This window comes from Elgaria multicarinata, chromosome 10, assembly GCF_023053635.1.
Source record: "Elgaria multicarinata webbii isolate HBS135686 ecotype San Diego chromosome 10, rElgMul1.1.pri, whole genome shotgun sequence".
In the NCBI taxonomy this organism is placed as follows: domain Eukaryota; kingdom Metazoa; phylum Chordata; class Lepidosauria; order Squamata; family Anguidae; genus Elgaria; species Elgaria multicarinata.
This window is the reverse complement of record NC_086180.1, coordinates 9,353,110-9,373,693: the sequence shown is the minus strand read 5'-3', so window position 1 is coordinate 9,373,693 and position 20,584 is coordinate 9,353,110. Positions and strand designations below refer to the sequence as shown.

The following is a 20,584-nucleotide window of genomic DNA, read 5'->3' as shown; positions in this document are numbered from 1 at the left end:
CTTCTGGAGCCTGGTTTTACCTGCTCCCCTTGAGTTGTCACTGGTGAGAATGCAAGAAGGAAAAGTAAACCCAGGCTTCAGAAGTCAATTTATCTCCAGCATCTAGATAAACCAGGACCTCCTAGGACATTGGCTCTTTGCCTCTGTGTAATCTACCAGACTTTTTATCTTCCTCTACAACTAGGGCCACTTAGTTTTCTCATTATTAAAAAAGGGGAAGTGATGGCCATGTTCTCAGGTGCTGGGAATGCAAATGATGTCACCTCTAAGGGGAAATGTCAGTCCCACCTCTGCCCAGGTGTGCCCAGATGCTGGCATGGGCTGAAGGTCCATGTCGTGGCAGCAAACCTACTTAGCAGGAATGGAGCTGATCAGTACCTATAGGGGAGATCTTCTACCAGGGCCAGATTGGTAAGGAGGTGTCCGCATATCTGGATCCAGAAGGTACTTGATGTCAGCAGGTGAACTAGAGAAGCTGTAGTCTGATACCTAGTTCTGTTGACTTTGCGATGCCTGAAGTCTAAGATCCCAGCAGTCATACCAGCCCTGGCCAATCCAGAGGCTCCATAATGCAAAGGGGCTGATGTTGCCCATCCTTGTTCCCTTCTGTGCCTGAAGAAGACTGTGGGGCCCAAAGACACACAATCCCAAAAATAGTCCAGGGAGCTGAGTTCCAAGTCGTGAGATCCCTAGTTTATGGCTCAGGGTCTTTATATTTCTCTCATCTTAATTTAACTCACATGCATGTTGTGAGACAAAAGAGTGTCCTGTGGGAAGGATATAAACCTAAAAAAAGAGGTTTATTTATTTTGATTTGTCCCCAAAATCTTGCAGCTGACAAAAGAGTGCAAATGCTAAACTGCTCTTACGTTCGTTCTGCCTCCTGTGATACCTTCCCTCTAGGACGAAATGTCTTCATTTCCCTGGGCGCCTTACGTACCCTTATCATGAGAACAGCTTTCCTGATGTCGCGAACTCCATCATAAACCAAGCGGGAGGCGTCTATGAACTCGTTCTCTTCAAACGGCTGTGGGACGTTCGCACTCAGGGCTTCAATAGCAACTTCCACTTGTTCGGCAAAACGTGGCATAACTAGATTAAACCAAATGAAAGGCAGTGAGAACGCTGGGCCCCTTTCATGGCACGTTTCTTTCTTCCTCCCTTGCCCTGGGGCATAAATACTTTCCAACAGGCCCGGAACATGCCGCTGTCATAGCGTCAGGGTATGGCGTTCTTTGGCAAAACAGCTTTACAGCAACAGAGTAAATGCGTAATACTCTGAAGGCAGGAAAACTGTCCTGTTCTATCCTTTCAGAGAATCTACATGACAACAAATTTAAGAACCAACGAAGATGTGGCACGACAGCTAAGGTAGGGTGACCAACTGTCAGGATTTCCCCGGATTTGTCCTGGTTTTTGTTCTTTCCATGGTGTCAGGGGGGATTTTCTATAATTTTCAATAATGTCCTGGAATGACACATCTTCCCCTTTAAGGCTGCCATTAGCATGGCAGGAGGGAATGACATGCTTTCTTGAGGCACATCATTCCCCCACCCCGAGCTCCAATTGAGGTCTTAAAGGGGAAAGTGGGTCATTGGACCCACCCCAATTGGAGTGGATGGTGGTGGTGCAGAATGAAATCCTTTCCCCTCCTCCACTCCAATCGGGTTCTTTAAGGTGGCGGGGGAATAACGTACTTTCTGCAGGACTCAGAAAGCTGCTTCCACACACACACACTAAGTGTCCTCTTTCTTGGTTTCCCAAATATGGTCACCCTAGCTTATGGTGACCATGTGAAAAGGAGGACAGGGCTCCTGTATCTTTAACAGGAATGTAGAAAAGGGAATTTCAGCTGGTGTCAATTGAAGAGGGTGAACTTCCCTCTTCATCACAACAGTTAAAGCTACACTAGCTAGTGTAGTGGCCAGACTAGTGGCCAGATACAAGAGAGGGCAGGGCTTCTGCAGCTTTAACTGTTGTGATGAAGAGAGAATTTCACCTTCTTCAATTGACACCTGCTGCAATTCCCTTTTCTACATTCCTTTTAAAGATACAGGAGCCCTGTCCTCCTTTTCATATGGTCACCCTACCCTAGCTAAGGCTGTCAGCTTTGAGTCAGGAAATATTTGCTTCTGAACTCACCTCAGCTCGAAACTCACTCCGGCCTTAGCTAAACCGAAGGATTATCCCAGGCAAATGGAGGGGTCGTCCCTGCCTGCTCCCGGGATCCCTTGTGTGTCATTTGGATGCACAGGGATGATCCCAGGATGATCCCGGGATAAGGCCTGGTCTAGCCATGGCCTACATGACCCTAAGCAAGACAATATTCTGTCAGCCTCAGTTCTGAGTCTGCAATATGGGAATGCTGATAACATCAAGGTTGTTGCAAGTCACATTGGAATAATGTGATCCCAATCCCACCCCAACAGCCAGGCAGAGAACCGTTTTCTTTTCTTTTCTGTCTTTTGTACCATGAAATTTTATTTTACTTCAAAATAAAGTTAACAAAATAAAGGCAACGAAAAGAAGAGCGTACATAGTAATAAATCAAAATCCACCCAAGAAACAAAGGCATTCACTAATCATAAACCTAAGTCTATAGCTGATATTAGGGTGACCATATGGAAAAGAGGACAGGGCTCCTGTATCTTTAACAGTTGGACTGAAAAGGGAATTTCAGCAGGTGTCAGTTGTATGCATGCAGCACCTGGTGGAGAGCTTTGGCTATTGGGTGGTATAGAAATGCAATAAATAAATAAATAAATGAATAACTATTCATCACAATAGCTAAGCTGAAGAACCTCTGCCCTCTTCTGTATCTGGTCAACAGGACAGGGCTCCTGCAGCTTTAACTGTTGTAACGAAGAGGGAATTTCACCAGGTACTGCATGAATATGAATGACACCTGCTGAAATTCCCTTTTTGCTCCAGGAGCAATGCTAGAGTGACCAAATACAAAAGAGGGCAGGGCTCCTGCAGCTTTAACTGTTGTACAGAAAAGGGAATTTCAGCCGGTGTCATTTGTATGCAGAAACGTATGAACAACAGGTGCTCACTTTAACAAAAGTTAAACAATGAGTGGCTACAAAGTTAAGGAAATAATGAAACAATAAACTTATAACAAAAGCAATCTTTTATTTTTAAAAAAACACCCAAAAAAGGAATAAAATGTGTAACACTTTTTGTAAGCATATTCAAAAGATAAGAAATATACAGACGACAATAATACAATAATATATCTGCTCCACAATATTTGTAAGTGAAGGCCAAACGCGTTTCGACTTGCGATCTTCTTCAGTAGCCTGATAACATAGCTCGTTAAAGACTTCAATTCAGGTAAGTTTGTTTGGAAAAAGAAAATATATGCGAGCTGACTCAATTGTTCCCAAATTCAGGGAATATATCAAGTTGTTACTCCCTATAGCATGGCGAGTGGTGCCTCATAAATCGCTGACTGCCCCAACGTCCGTGGACCTGTAGCAAGCAGGGCAGGCCTCCTGCAGCTTTAACTGAAAAGGGAATTTCAGCAGGTATCATTTGTAGGGTGTCCATATGGAAAGGAGGACAGGGCTCCTGTATCTTTAACAGTTGCACTGAAAAGAAATTTCAGCAGGTGTCATTTTGTATGCCTACAGCACCTGGTGAAATTCCCTCTTCATCACAACGTTTAAAGTTGTAGGAGTCTGGCCTTCTTCTATATCTAGTCACTTTAGCTAAAGGGGGCAGGGCTCCTGCAGCTTTAACTGTTGTGATGAAGAGGGATTTTCATCAGCTTCTCCATATATACAAATGATACCTGCTGAAATTCCCTTTTCAATACAACTGTTAAGTTACAGAAACCCTGTCCTCCTTTATGGTCACCCTATGTAACCTTTTCCCTATGTCAGATTAGCAGGGCAGATGAGTGGGAGCAGGGTTTTAGGTAGGGTGACCTTATGAAAAGGAGGACAGGGCTCCTGTATCTTTAACAGTTGTATTGGAAAGGGAATTTCAGCAGGTGTCATTTGTATGTATGCAGCACCTGGTGAAATTCCCTCTTCATCACAACAGTTAAAGCTGCAGGTGCCCTGCCATCTTTTAAATCTGGTCACTCTAGTATAGCTCCTGCAGCTTTAACTGCTGTGATGAAGAGGGAATTTCACCAGGTTCTCCATATATACAAATGACACGTGCTGAAATTCCCTTTTCAATGCAACTCTTAAAGATACAGGAGCCCTGTCCTCCTTTTCATATGGTCACCCTATCATTTGTATGCATGCAGCACTTGGTGAAAACCCCTCTTCATCACAACAGTGAAGGCTTATTTATTTATTTATTTATTTATTTATTACATTTTTATACCGCCCAATAGCCGAAGCTCTCTGGGCGGTTCACAAAAACCTAGTATAGCTCCTGCAGCTTTAACTGTTGTGATGAAGAGGAAATACCACCAGGTGCTGCATGTATGCAAATGACACCTGCTGAAATTCCCTTTTCGCCCTACACAAGCAGGACAGGAGTGTAACAGCATCCTCCCCTCCCCTTCCATGTTCCCCAGCAACTGATGTATAGGCTTACTGGCTCTGAGACTGGAGGTAGCACATAGCCATCAGGATCTGTAATGCTCATGTTATCAGTTAAGGCCTGCACACCACCCCGATCAAGGTTTGGCCACTTGTCTGCCGGACTGTAGTCCTGGTTTCTTTCGGAGTGGGTCGTAGGTCACCTTGGCTACTCAACAGCATGCCTGGAAGATGACAGCTTCGAAGTCATAGAGCCCTGTAGCCTTAATTTGTGGCAAAAGGACCCACCTAATGTCCTACTGTCATTTTAACTTGCCAACCATCATGTAGCTCACCATGAATGTGTAAGACGGTTCTTCCTTACAGTGCTAAAACCTGACACACGGGATGCCTTAAAGTACACAGGAGAGCAACCAGTTTCTAAATTCCGGCAGTCTGTAGAACATGAAAGATGCTAATGGCTATACGTGAGCAATTCCCAGTATTAATGGTGGGGGCATACATACATACTTTATGAATATATGCATAATGGGCGCATTCAATATTTATTTCAGCAATATATAGGCCTTTCTACGGCTTTTGTACCAGCGAAAGCGGGGGGGGGGGGAATCTTAGAAGGCTGCTTAGCATGGAAATGCTAATTGCTGTGAACAATCCTTTTGAAATGGAAATCGTTTGCCCAACACTTAATTGTATGCAGGGCTGATGCTGAGCATTTGTGCAAGGCGGGTGTAGGAGCTGAGGCTGAAACCCTACTGTCAACCCTGCCACAGCCCTTGTTTACATTATCACATCATGGCTAGGAGATGGAGCACCAACCCAAGAAGTCCAGGGGCCAAGAACTCACCAGGTGTCCTTAGGCAAGCCATCACCACTCAGCCTCACCTGTCCCTCCCATCTGCAACAGAGAGATGTTAACATCGGCCTATCTTTCAGGGCCGTTGTGAGGATTCCAGAGATAGTGCAAAGATTAAGACCCTGTTCAGACAACACAATAATAGGGTGACCCTATGAAAAGGACGACAGGGCTCCTGTATCTTTAACAGTTGCATAGAAAGGGGAATTTCAGCAGGTGTCATTTGTATATTTATTTATTTATTTATTACACTTATATACCGCTCCCATAGCCAGGGCTCGCTGGGCGGTTTACAGAAATTCTAAAATTAAGATAAAACAAGTACACAAAATTTATAATTCTAAAACACAGAACATACACACATAAAGCATTAAAAACCATTTAAATTAAGATGTGATTAAGATGTGTCGCCATATGCCTGGGCAAAGAGGAAAGTCTTAACCTGGCGCCGGAAAGATAGCAGCGTTGGTGCCAGGCGTGCCTCGTCAGGGAGACCATTCCATAGTCTAGGAGCCACCACCAGACTATGGAATGGTGGTGAAATTCCCTCTTCATCATTTCAGTTAAAGCTGCAAGAGCTATACTAGAGTGACCAGATTTAAAAGAGGGCAGGGCACCTGCAACTTTAATTGTTGTGATGAAGAGGATATTTTACCAGGTTCCCCATATATACAAATGACACCGGCTGAAATTTCATTTTCAATACAATTGTTAAAGATACAGGAGCCCTGTCCTCCTTTCCATAGGGTCACCCTACACACTAAGCCATGGTGGTTAAGCATCTTGAGCTGAACATTATGGCTTAGCGTGTTGTGTGAACCATAACGTAGTGTGTTGTGTGAATTATTCCTAACTGTGGTGGCTACACAACCATGGTTTGAGCACATTCACTAACAGATTTCTGCAAAAGGGTTAGCAAGCTAACCATGGCTTAGTATTAGGGATGTGCTCTGCTTCTAATCGGACCGGCGAATTAGAAGCGGAGCGGGGGGCTTCACCTGCCCTTAAGGCTTTGGCGAAGAGGATTGGGGGGCCGGCGGAGCATGGCGAACAGGATCGAGGTGAAGGCGGATCCTTCGCCTCGATCTGGAGCTCCGCCGGAAAGGTAAGTGGGGTTTACCGGGCCCTGTCGCTGTCGCCCATGCGGCGACAGCGGCAGGGCCCGGTAACCCCCCCCCCTGCCCTCCTCTCCCTTACCTGCGTCCGTCTGTGGTCCGTCGGCGTCTTCAATTGAGCCCACAGTTCAACCAGGAAGTCTGGGCCTGGTTGAACCGCGGGCTCAATTGAAGATGCCGACGGACCGCGGACGGAGGCAGGTAAGGCCCCCCTCCCCCTTGGTCCCTTACCGGGCTCTGCTGCCGTCGCCGCACGGGCGGCGATGGTGGCAGGGCCCGGTAAACCTCCCGCCCTCCTCTACCGGCCTTACCTGGCGCCACTCCCCTCCACTGCGGAGCTCCGATTCGGAGCCGGAGCTCCGCGGCGAAGAGGAGCAGAGTATGAGCGGAGCGGCGCGAAGCGGAGTGGGCCGACCCGAAATTTTCGGATCGGCCCGCGGGGCAGAGCGGGGGGTCCGTGCATACCCCTACTTAATATGTTGTTTGAACAGGCCCAATGTGTTTTAAGCAAATGCCTATTATCATCATTTGTAAAGTGCTGCAGGGCTCAAACAAGGATGCTGTGGATCAGATACTGGCTCTTGGCTCACTGCAGGTGCTAGTTGGAAGAGCGGACTGTAAGCCATTCCATCAGCTTCCTGGCTTGGGAAGTCAGATGATACGGGGTGGGGTGGGGTGGAGGACACACATCAGGAGTTATTGGAGTGCTATAAAGTATCAGCTCTCCCTCTCAGTTAGGATGGCTACATATCCTACTTGGAAGAGGACAATCCTCTATTTTGGGGAGTTGACAGACGATGGTCTACATGAAGATGTCCTCTATTTGAAGAGGTGTCCACTCCAAGTCTGATTTAGAGTCAACGAACCATTAGGAGAGAGGGCAGGGAGGGGCCTTGAAGTTGACCATTAGTAGTTAGCAGGTCACCCGGTCACTCTCCTCCACTACTGTAAGACGTATTTCTATTTCAAAGACAGTTACGGTATCTAAAATTGCACCTATGTATATACATTTGCAGATGCACATCTTATGCACGTCGGTGTCCAATTGTGTCCTCTTTGTTTTTGTTCTGGGTGATGCAATTCCTCTTCTTATTTGGGGGCAATGAATATGTCCCTACTCTCTGTACGTCCAGGCTTCAGTTACCAGCCAGCCAGCCAGCCAGCCAGCCTCCAAGTACCTGCTCCTCCTTTTACATGTACAATCATTTCAAAATGATCACCTGCCTTGATTGAGAGACACATTTAAATAAGCTTCCCCAAAAAATGTCAGGGAGTGAATGAAGAAATGATACGACGTAACACACACTAATTAAAGCAGGATGGAGGGTAAAGAATCTGATCAACTACAACCTGGTTAAATGCAAATACATTTGCAAACTAGGGGCAGTTATTCCTGTGATGCATCAAGAACCACAAACATCCTTCTGTCACTGTATTCTTTCAACTTGTGTACAAAGCCTTAAACAACTTGGGATCAGGATACCTGAGAGAGCGCCTTCTCCACTATCAACCTGCCCGGTCACTGAAGTCATCCAAGGGCCTGCTCCTGGTGGTTCCACATAGATCCATCCTCCATTTGGAGTCCACCAGGGGAAGAGCCTTCAGCGTGGTGGCCCCCCTCCTGTGGGATTCCCTGCCAAAAGGAAACTTTGTATTCCTTTTGGCGCCTCCTGAAGGAAGTTGTATGCCTCCTGCAGGAAGGCTTTCCTTAATGACCAGCCACGGTTCACAGTACATTACGCTTCTTTTAAAATCTATTTTACAGTGTTTTTTTCTGTTTTTATTTTATCTTGTACATCCAAAATTTTGAATGGGTAGCAGAATATAGGGGAAAAAAGTATATAAGTATTGTAAATAAATAAATAAATAAATAAATAAACTCCGCCCCCCCCATCACCATTCCACCCCATGAAACTGAAGTCATGCAGGATGTAACCAAGTGGGATAAAAGAAGAAGTTTTAATCCACACACTAACGTCGAAAATTACGCTGCAATAAAGACTTACAGACTCGGTGGGCAACAAAAGCAGCCTATGTACTTAACCTCCCCCACCCTCTTCTTTGCCCTTTAACAAATGCTTTTCAAAAGATGCATTACCTTAATGGGATCAGAATATTGTGCTAAGATGGTTAAAGCAGATGACACATATTCACTTGTTTTGGGAGGAGGGGAAACAAACACATTTGTCTTATTTAAATAATAATGAAAAAAACAAATCCAGGTGGGGCTGAGGAGGCCCCTTCTTTATGTTTGGAAGAAGAAAGTGGCAGCAACTCTGACCTCCCTCCTTTCACTTCTCTGAACTTTACGCCCAATTTGAGAAGCTCACTTTGCTCAAAGCGAAGCAGGAGAAGCTCTAATATTGAGCGGTCTGCTCCAAGCCTGACTCCAGTGAGTGAAGCCTGTTACAGGAATTAATCTATCCCAAATAAAATTAATTCTCCCTCTTTCTACTGATGTGCTCTCTAATGCCTCAGTGGGTGCATCCTTCAAAGAGGCACCTTCAATTTGATGTGCACAGCTTGTTGACACCTGCCATTTTGGAAACGGGGGAAAGAATAATAATAATTCCTGGATGAAAATCACCCACTGTGCTCAACTTCTGGATGCTCCCAACTGAAGCTACAGGAATGTAAAAACAGTTTTGCAGTGTTTGCTTCTTGCCTGGCAGAATAAACCTTCCTTAATTTTATTTAGGGCATGCCTACATTATGGGAGGGAGCGGGGAGGATCTCGTAATATGCTGATCGTGAGATCCTCCTCCTCAGTCCACATGGGCCATGCGACGTCCTGGGAATTGTGCCTGTTGCAGCGGCCATTTTTTTTTTAAGAGAGAAGAGCAGTTTTTTTGTATCTGGTCACTCTAGTATAGCTCCTGCAGCTTTAGCTGTTGTGATGAAGGAGGGAATTTCACCAGGGGCTGCATGCATACAAAGGACTCCTGCTGAAATCCCCCTTGTCAATACAACTGTTAAAGATACAGGAGCCTTGTCCTCCTTTTCATATGGTCACCCCAAATAAAACACAGGAGCCGCACCAAGCAGGATATAGCATTATGAAAGCGGTATATGGTAGGTGTCAATGGGCCCCAACAGTTGTCAGTGCACTTCCATACCGCTATAAAGCAGTAGTGTAGATCCTGCAATGCACCTGGATACCACTATAAAGTCAGTAGTGTGGCTCCAGCCTTTTATATACCACTTTCATAGTGCTATAACCTGCTTGGTGTAGATTAAGCCTTGGTGTTCAACCTGAATCTACCTCAATAGAATATACTATGTAATTTTGCTCCTCATTGTATCAACCCAATACCTATGGAGAATATATATCCCCCTCTTCTTTATGCACCCCAGAATCAAATATGTTTTGGTTCTTCTCTGTTACTCCTCTCAATTCTCCCAGCCTCCATGAAGACCAGTGCTGGTACTGCAACATGAAACCCTTCTGTGTGTAGGGTCCGTTGTGCTCCATATCTGTGGTTCATTTCATCTTCCCATGGTGGAGCTCTGCCAGCTACTTGAGGTGTTATTGACACTAAAGAGTTAAATGCATCCAATCCATCAACGTTCCCCCTCTTATCATTCACACTGCCTTGCTTCTTTAACAAGGCTATTCTACAGTCTCATAAATCTGATGGGAAATTCTTCTTCAGGACATGCAACATGCAATATCCTTCCCAATGCCCACACTCTTAGCTCAATTAAAATCCCCTTCTCCAAACACAGAACCCCTTGCAGCAGGTGCTCTTGGCCTAACATTTGATCTACATACTCAAATGCATGGAAATTGAGAGGCTGAGCAGCAACAGAAGGAAAAAAAAGGTCCGCGTGTTTTATGGTCTTCTAGCTTAGTCATATGCAGAGGACCACAGAAATTGCAGCCCAAGGCACAGCAATAAGAAGCTGAAGGACTGAATATTTTAAAGGGATTATTTACTTGAGGTGGCATGAGAGCTTTGCTGGCATCCTAAAAATATGTGCATAAAAAGGGGAACATTAAAGAAAAAAAGCAGCTTTTGCATTCTGTGCAATGAGACCAAGAACTTGGCAGAACAGAAGGAACCATTGCATATTAAAGGCTATCCTTTCAGTTTTACCTGTGACAGAAACCAACAGTTTGGATGTGGCAGAAATCCCCTCTCTGCAAAATCAATCAATCAATAAAAATAGAGACCATTTGAAGAGTCACCTGCTTTTCATTCTGTTCAGCACCACCATTGCTTTGGTCTTGGTGGTGGCTCCTTCACAGCCATGTTTCTCCTTCTTATCCTGTTCTGATTTAGTCATAGGCCCTTTCTACACCATAGTGATGTACAGGGAAGGATGGGGAGGATCTCATGATATCCCAGCCTGGTTCCTTCCCTGTACTTGCAAGGAGGAGGAAAGAAGCTGGGATGGGTGGCCACACCTCCCGCAGTCTCAGGATGATCCCGAGACTGTGGGAAGAATCAGATTTTCCCAGGGTGTACTTCATATAGGGTGACCATATTAAAAGGAGGACAGGGCTCCTGTATCTTTACCAGTTGCATAGAAAAGGGAATTTCAGCCGGTGTCCTTTGTGTATATGGAGATCCTGGTGAAATTTCCTCTTCATCATATCAGTTAAAGCTGCAGGAGCTATACTGAAGCTATACTGTGACCAGATTTAAAAGAGGGCAGGGCACCTGCAGCTTTAACTGTTGTGATGAAGAGGGAATTTCACCAGAATCCCCATATATACAAATGACACCTGCTGAAATTCCCCTTTCTATGCAACTGTTAAAGATACAGGAGCCCTGTCCTCCTTTTCATATGGTCACCCTACTTCATAGAATCATAGAATAGCAGAGTTGGAAGGGGCCTACAAGGCCATCGAGTCCAACCCCCTGCTCAATGCAGGAATCCACCTTAAAGCATCCCTGACAGATGGTTGTCCAGCTGCCTCTTGAAGGCCTCTAGTGTGGGAGAGCCCACAACCTCCCTAGGTAACTGATTCCATTGTCATACTGCTCTAACAGTCAGGAAGTTTTTCCTGATGTCCAGCTGGAATCTGGCTTCCTTTAACTTGTGCCCGTTATTCCGTGTCCTGCACTCTGGGAGGATCAAGAAGAGATCCTGGCCCTCCTCTGTGTGACAACCTTTTAAGTCTTTGAAGAGTGCTCTCATGTCTCCCCTCAATCTTCTCTTCTCCAGGCTAAACATGCCCAGTTCTTTCGGTCTCTCTTCATAGGGCTTTGTTTCCAGACCCCTGATCATCCTGGTTGCCCTCCTCTGAACACGCTCCAGCTTGTCTGCATCCTTCTTGAATTGTGGAGCCCAGAACTGGACGCAATACTCTAGATGAGGCCTAACCAGGGCTGACTAGAGAGGAACCAGTACCTCACATGATTTGGAAGCTATACTTCTATGAATGCAGCCCAAAATAGCATTGGCCTTTCTTGCAGCCATATCGCACTGTTGGCTCATATTCAGCTTGCGATTTACAACAATTCCAAGATCCTTCTCATTTGTAGTATTGCTGAGCCAAGTATCCCCCATCTTGTAACTGTGCCTTTGGTTTCTATTTCCTAAATGTAGAACTTGGCATTTATCCCTATTAAATTTCATTCTGTTGTTTTCAGCCCAGCACTCCAGCCTATCAAGATCACTTATGCCTGGGGGAACTCGTTCTCGTCCCTCCTTCCTCCTGGGAGTCCCTGTGCATCATTTGAATGCACAGGGACTCAGCCTTGACCATCCTGGATTTTCGGGCTGGTGTAGAAATGGCCATAGCGGTAATCAGGGATGGTACAACCAGCGATCCTCAATCTCTCCGAGATTCTTTGAGCTTCACCTCACAGTTGGTTTGTCTCACATTTGTGCTCGATTGCAAGCTTTGTCTTGTTGTTCGACTGGGAAAAGTGTGAATCGCAATGCACATGTTTGTAGTGCAAACCCAAATGTGCACTTTCCTCTCCACTGATTAAAATGTGAAAATGAGTACATTTCCAAAATGCAGTTTCTAAAAAGTGTACATTTTTTGCAAGTTTGGAAGCAAGAAAGCCTCATCACGACAAAAAAAATGTGCTTTCATTCAAACTTGGAAGTGTGAATGAGAAAAGTTCTAGCAAACAACAAAGGAAAATTAAATTCTTATCCATAAGAACATAAGAAAAGCCATGCTGGATCAGACCAGAGGTCCATTTAGTCCAGCACCTAGTTCACACAGTGGCCAAACAGCTGTCAACCAGGGAACCACGAGCAGGACATGGTGCAACAGCACCCTCTCACCCATGTTCCCCAACAACTAGGTGTATAAAAGCTTACTGCCTCTGATACTGGAGGGATCTCATAGCCATCACACTGGTACTCATTGATAGCCTTATCATCCATGAAATTGTCCAATACCTTTTAAAAACTATCCAAATTTGTGGCCATCAACGCATCTTGTGGTAGTGATTTCCAGAGTTTATATTTGATTCCTCGCTCTCCTTTATTCCTCATATTGAGGCAGTAGCTAAATCCTGTCGTTTTTTCCTGTATAATATTGCCAGGATTCGATCATTTTTGTCTGTCTCTTCTGCCAAGACTCTTGTTCATGCATTGGTTATTTCTCGGTTAGACTACTGCAACCTTCTTCTCTCTGGCCTTCCTTCTTCTCACATCAGTCCGTTGGTTTCTGTCCACCACTCTGCCGCTAAGATCATCTTCTTGGCTCGCCGCTCTGACCATGTTACTCCACTTCTGAAATCTCTTCATTGGCTTCCAATTCACTTCAGAATCCAATATAAACTTCTCCTGTTGACCTTCAAAGCTTTTCACGGTCTAGCTCCTTCCTATCTCTCCTCTCTCATCTCACACTATTGCCCTGCTCATGCTCTTCGCTCCTCTGATGCCATGCTTCTCGCCTGCCCAAGGGTCTCTACTTCCCTTGCTCGGCTTCGTCCATTTTCTTCTGCTGCCCCTTATGCCTGGAACGCTCTTCCAGAACATCTGAGATCCACAAGTTCAATCGCAGCTTTTAAAGCTCAGCTAAAAACTTTTCTTTTTCCTAAAGCTTTTAAAACTTGATGCTGTTTGGACTTTATACTGTTAGTTTTACCCTACCCTGTGCCTGTTTACCCTACCCAGTGCCTGTTTGCATTCTCTTCCCCTCCTTATCGCTTTACTATGATTTTAATAGAATGTAAGCCTATGCAGCAGGGTCTTGTTATTTACTGTTTTACTCTGTACAGCACCATGTACATAGATGGTGCTATATAAATAATAATAATAATAATAATAATAATAATAATAATAACTATGCACTGTGAGAAGTCTTTCCTTTTATTCCACTCAATCAAATCACACACCAAATGGGATGAAGTTGCCACACTACAAAGATAATCAGATCTAACTATATAATGAGTCACTAAGGGCAATCAAGGGCACGTGAATAAAATCTTTTTTGGGCACTACTGAATTTTATTTATTCATTTATTTTACAAAAGAAAACCCATCTGTGAGTAATTTCAGCTCACCTCCAATATTTGATCAAAAGAGCCACTTTTGACATGCCCAAGGTCTTTGAATGGATTGTTTGACATCCCCCCCCCTTCCCGGATAAACAGCAGGCTAATATACTATAGACAAATTGTTTCTGAAACTCTTCTCAGTATCAAAAGTCTTTTGTCACATTTGGAGTATGTGACATATGTGGTGTGCGTGTGTGTGTGTGTGTGTGCTGCCATTCAAAAGACAAAGTCCCCAGGACTTGAATTTCCTACATTGTTAGAGGGTTAGACAAGATTTATGTTGAAGTTCCTTCCAACAACATGATTCTATGAGTATTTTCGGTGCACGTAAATCTACTCTTCCCTTTGAAATGAATACCACTGATCAGGCAACAGCGCTGGATAGGCATTTGAGCACACGGGATACCCTGGGACAACACCACAGAGTACCATTATTATTTTATTTTAAAAATCTCTACTCTACTTTTCAATTTATAAACAAATCCCCAAAGTGCCTTTTTAGGCACTGCAGTAATTCAGGATGTAAAGTACAAAGGTAAGGGAATAACAGGCACAGCATTTATTAATATTTCTCAAAATAGCATTTGATGTGTATGTAGGCAGGAGATAAAAAGGTAGAGGTAAATCAAAAGGGACAACCAAACTCAAAGACAAATAAAAAAAGCCAAGCCCAACAGAATACACACCAAGCCCCATGAAAATAGGCATAGCACCACACAGAATTTTGGAGTGAGTTGTGTTAGTTCAGAAGGAATTCTTTTCTACCTCCAACTGGTGTTTTCCAAAATAGGAAATTTCCTCTCTGGGGAAAAATACTGGCCATATGGGAAAGTAATTATTTGAAACAGAAATAGACCCAACTGGTTATCAAGACTGCAGAGTCAAAAGATGCCTTCATTACTGAATTATAATGGGAGAAAGAAAGAATTGAACATGACGTCGTATTTAGCTTGGAGTGTTTGTCAAAGTCTCATTCTAGGAAGACTGTAAATTTCCTGGCAGAGGATTCTAAATATTTCATGAAGATTTTATTACACTTAAATCCAAAATAAAAAAGCTTTATGCAGCTAATTTCCAACGTGTCGTACCTGATTGTTATGGGCATAATTAAGAGAAAGCATGCTTTTCACAGTAGTGCCATAATGGCATTACACGATATGACATAGGCAATTAATCTAGGATGTCTTCAATGCTCACATATATCACAAATGCTCAAAAGCTGGCCAATTAGAAATTAACAGGAGTTCAAAAAAAAATAACACCACTCTGAATATATTTTCTTATTTCAGCTGTATTCACACTAAAGACCAAGTAGCTTTGTCCAGGTCAGTTTTGGGGAGCTGTGTTTTGCCAAAACTTGCAAATTGGACCAGTTGTATGTTAGTGTTTTTTCCCCTCTCCCAGAACATTGTAGGAATGGGGGAGAGAGGTGGGGGAGAGAGATGCGTTGGACAAATATAGACTTTAACTTACGGAATACTAGATGTGGTGCTGCTCAGAATCCTTGATGGCTTTAGAAGAGAACTAGACAAATTTGTGGAGGACAGCTAGTAGCTATGGTGATGTTGTGTCTCTCAAAACCTCCTGCCTTCTTGGGAGACAATAACGAGGCCTGCTAAGTAATCCACAAAGCTTTATTCAAGCAATAAACCTCTCTTCCCACCTGAAGGGAGTCTAATCTCTAGGAAATTTCCCCTAGGCAAAACTATGCAAACTAAGCGAGACAATTATCCTTTCAAGAAAAATGGAAAGCCCTTTCCCAAGACACGTTAACTTCAGAGAGACTAGTTGTGATGCAGCTTCTAACGGGATGCCAGCCGGGTTGACTTTCTCTTGCCTTCCTTTAGCTCTGCTCATTTTAGTCTGTGGCATACTCTAGGATCAGCTAACCTCTCTATGCTCTCCCCCTCAGAAGAATATTGGCTTCCCACTGACTGTGTATTGTTTGCCCTTGAGGAGATAAGCTCTGGAGAAGGTTCACTCCCAGCTGGTGAAGAGCCCATGAGAGCTACCTCCCCCACTGGTGTAGGCTGGCCAGTTTCTGGCGCCAACTCCTCTACTTCAGAGTCTGATTCTGATTGATCACCTGAAACGCCTTCTTCCAACCCAGGGGGAGCAGGGCTAGGCATGACAGGTGACTAAATTGAACCTCTGGGTTCACAGGCAGAATGCCACCGAATAGTAGTTGCGGTGGGGAGGGGGAGGAGGCAAAACGTACAAGGGCCATTTGTGGCTTAGGACTTCCCAGGGGCACCTGAACTGGCCATGGTGCAGAGCAGGAGCCCTAGGCAGGCATTCCCCTACATCATGTGTGAGGTTAAAAGGTGGGTGGGACATGTGCAAGCATGCATGCTCTGCCCCTCAAGCATCCCACAGGCCTGTCTAGCTCAGAGACCTTTGCACATTGAGGGCAAAGGTCTGCAGAGTGGCTTGTAAGCACGGATGGTGGAATGTCCTTACACAGCTCTCACGGTCAGGAGCCCCACCTGATCAGGGTTGTCGGCCATGCAGGATTCAGTGGAACACGCTTGCAGATCTTCACACTCAATGTGCAAAGGTCTCTGAGCTAGCTGAGCATGCACGATGCTTGAGGGTAGGGCGTGCATGCACACGTAGCTTATGCGTGATGGAACTGAAAGCCTTCATATAGCTTGGAAGGTTGTACTGGATGCTTTGTTCGCATCCGCCAGGCCTCTTTTTGTGTTTTAAACCAGGGGTGAGGAATCTGCACCTTCCAGACGTAGTCAGGCTCCAATTCCCATTGTCCCCAACCATCACAGACACTGGCCAGGGATCATAGGATCATAGAATCATAGAATAGCAGAGTTGGAAGGGGCCTACAAGGCCATCGAGTCCAACCCCCTGCTCAATGCAGGAATCCACCCTAAAGCATCCCTGACAGATGCTTGTCCAGCTGCCTCTTGAAGGCCTCTAGTGTGGGAGAGCCCATGACCACCCTAGGTAACTGATTCCATTGTCGTACTAACAGTCAGGAAGTTTTTCCTGATGTCCAGCTGGAATCTGGCTTCCTTTAACTTGAGCCTGCTATTCCATGTCCTGCACTCTGGGAGGATCAAGAAGAGATCCTGGCCCTCCTCTGTGTGACAACCTTTTAAGTATTTGAAGAGTGCTCTCATGTCTCCCCTCAATCTCCTCTTCTCCAGGCTAAACATGCCCAGTTCTTTCAGTCTTTCTTCATAGGACTTTGTTTCCAGACCCCTGATCATCTTGGTTGCCCTCCTCTGAACACGCTCCAGCTTGTCTGCATCCTTCTTGAATTGTGGAGCCCAGAACTGGACGCAATACTCTAGATGAGGCCTAACCAGGGCCAAATAGAGAGGAACCAGTACTTCGTGCAATTTGGAAGCTATACTTCCATTAATGCATCGCAAAATAGCATTTGCTTTTTTTTGCAACAACATCACACTGTTGGCTCATTTTCAGCTTGTGATCTACAACAATTCCAAGATCCTTCTCGTTTGTAGTATTGCTGAGCCAAGAATCCCCCATCTTGGGAATTGGACGGTCACAGCTTCCTCATTCCTGTTCTAATCAGCATAGTTTGTGCAACGCAAGATTGATCAGTATCACTTTTTCGGTTGTGTTTAGAGGAAACCTCAATTTCGCCTTGATCGTCTTCATTTCAATAGCTCATCAATCTACGCAGCTTTTTCTTTTTTTTGCAGAGTAAGTTAACTCCCCCCCTGCCCCCACCCCCAAATAAGTCCTTGCCTTGAGGAGCTTCCAGTCTAAACCTTGACAGGGTGAGAAAAAGAAAGGGAGATAAAGATGGGGAATAAGCATTGCTATTTTGGGGACCACTTCCAAGCTGTAATTAAGATTAAACAAAAGATTCAGTGTTTTCTTGGCAGCAGGCAGCTTCTGTTTTGGCGAAATGAAAAGGAAACAGGTCTGCATAAAGCCAGTCGGCAATGAAGGTAAGCAGAAAGCCCTGGGAGGCTGTGGTTCCAGGGTAGAGAATCTACCCTGCATCTGGAAGGTCCCAGGTTCAGGCCTAGGCATCGCCAGGTAGGGATGGGCGAACAGACGATGTTCGAGAATTCCTAGGATTCTCCGAAAACTGTCTCACCACTCATTTCAGGCTCAATTCCCATTGCTCTTTGCAATTGCTGCAATGTGTGCAAATCAAGCAACAATGACAGGGCAGGGGGTTGGACTCAATGGCCTTGCAGGTCCCTCCCAACTCTGCTATTCTATGATTCTATGATTTGTGGATGTCTCCCCAAATAGGCACACATTCCCCCAAACGTGCACAAATTTCCTAATAGGTGCAAATTCCTTCCATAGACTAAAGCAGGGCTGGTTCAGCCTACTGAAGACATTTTTGCAAAAAGGAACAGGGAATTGAGAACGACATGGATGTGAGCACGTGTTCGTCAATGTGCGAATATTTTCGGCGGACACGTGTTTGCGCTCACATTCGGGGCTTCGACTGGAGCATGCTCGGACGTTTTGAAGGCGAAAAATGAAATTCTCATGCTTCCCCTATCTCTAGCTAGAAGGATCTGAAACTTCACCACAGAGAGCCACTGCCAATCAGACGAGACAATACGAAGTTCCACGGACCAAAGGTCTGAGGAAATGTAAGACGACGTCTCCTGTAGAACATTTCCTCGTTCTTTGAAAAAATGAAGATGTGTTCTCCGTGGGTATGGCTTGCAATTCTAAAGTTTACACATGTGGCTCTCGAACTGAACAGATAAGGATCGGGGCATCCACATTTTAAAGAGGCAAACGTCGTAAAAAAATACAGGTGCGTTCAGATCAAGACCTGTGGGCATGTGTGTTTTGTAATCAGGGATACACAAAACGATCGGGATGATGTGCCATTGAACCACAGTGTCTTTGCAATTGGGACTGTGCACAGCCCTATCCCCCAATTCACCTCCGAAGCAGATTCAGAGTTTCTGAATTGGCCCGGAACTGCCCCAGCCAACTTCAGAATCGGTTCTCAATCTGAAGCAGGTTGCTTGTTGCCAGGGCCGGTGCTACCATAGAGGCCACTCAGGCGGCTGCCTAGAGCGCCAAGCTAAGAGGGGCACCGGGCACAGCACAGCACTCACACCCGTTGGCTGAGAGCTGGCCCGGCCCGAGGATTCAGCTGGGCCTGGGTGGGCAAGATGGCGCCCTGCGCCCGCCCAGCCTAAGCCAAGCCAGGGACGCTGGGGTGGGGGTGGGGCAGCTCCACATTCGGACTTCCGGAATGTGCCCGGAAGAGAGAGAGAATGTATGGGTGAATGGGGTGCATGGGGTCTTTGAATTAATGCATGTGTTCATGCATGTGTTTGTTTGGAGTGAGTGATGCTGAGTGTGTGGGTGTGCGTGTGGGTGTGAGTTGGGGGGATGATTTGGAGGTGATATTCCTATTAAATAATGCATTTTAGACCCATAGACGCTCCTTTCCAATTTGTTTGCTCTAATTGGCATGACGTATTTCTTGCACTTTAAAATAAATTTAGCAGTTTCAAGTTTTGTGCTTCTTACTTTTTCCAGGAAACATCTGTTCTTAAAAATCAAAGTTGGCATTTTTGGGGGTGGGTGGGGTGAAAGTAGCTGACCTTGCCTAGGGCGCAAAATAGTCTGGCACCGGCTCTGCTTGTTGCACTTTCTTGTGTGCATGGCCAACCAGGAGTCCACGGGACTCCCCTACCCTCCTGCTTGCCTGCCTCCCCTCCCACTCACCCCCAGTCCTGGAGAGCTGCTGTCCCCCACATGGGGCAACTTATTTATTTAATTTATTTATTACATTTTTATACCGCCCAATAGCCGAAGCTTTCTGGGCAGTTCACAAAAATTAAAACTTACCAGAAGCCTCCATTCATGCCAGTGAGTTGCCAGTCTTCTAGGAACAGCTGCCATAGTTTGCAACAGTGGATGCTATTAAAACTGCCTCATGCCTGGGAAATTGTAACAGATGGCCTGCTTTTGATTCAGAACGAATCTGAAGTGGGACGGGGCAGTTCCAAGGTTCCTTAAAGATGGTGGCTCTTCTGGATGATGAGCAGCTTGCTGGTGCAAGTGGAGGCTTCAGGAAAGTCCCACGGGTGAGGAGCAGCAGCTGGCCATTGGTCTGAATTGGCCCAAAGCTGCTTCGGGCTGAGATGGCCCAATCCGGTCCTGACTCAGATTCGGGGTTCAGGACCAAGGCATTCCACACCCCTAGTTGCAATCCATACAAAGAACTGGAGGGGTATACAGCCTCCTGACTTTCATGGACAAGGAAGCAAGGAAGGAATTCGCATGAGTATATTGGCTCAATTGACTCAAAAATGTAGAGGTGCTTGCACTTGCCACTGGATCAATCTGTTAGCATAACCACCTCCACAAAAATGGAGGTGGTTATGCTAACAAACAGCCCTTAAGCACGACTCCACCATTCCAGCGACAGAGGGTTCAAAAGCGCTTTATTGATTAGTAATCAAGGCCTGGTCTGATTGCTCCCTTTTGAAGAGACCAGGCCTTGATTACTAATCAATAAAGCGCTTTTGAACCCTCTGTCGCTGGAATGGTGGAGTCGTGCTTAAGGGCTGTTTGGATCTCGTCCTTGGGTGAAAAGAACATTGATCTAACAAATCTGCACATGCGCTGTCCACCAAAAGTGGAATTCAGGTTGAAATA

General features: G+C 45.3%; 1 protein-coding gene across 2 annotated transcripts in view; it reads right to left on the bottom strand.

The window, feature by feature from the left end:
• Window positions 1-20,584, bottom strand: part of CTNNA2 (catenin alpha 2) — a 695,903-nt gene that overhangs the window by 77,353 nt on the left and 597,966 nt on the right. For both annotated transcript variants that reach the window (XM_063135156.1, XM_063135157.1), the window contains exon 12: window positions 941-1,092. In XM_063135156.1, coding sequence (XP_062991226.1) covers window positions 941-1,092 — 152 coding nt within the window. The remainder of the gene's footprint in view (window positions 1-940; window positions 1,093-20,584) is intronic.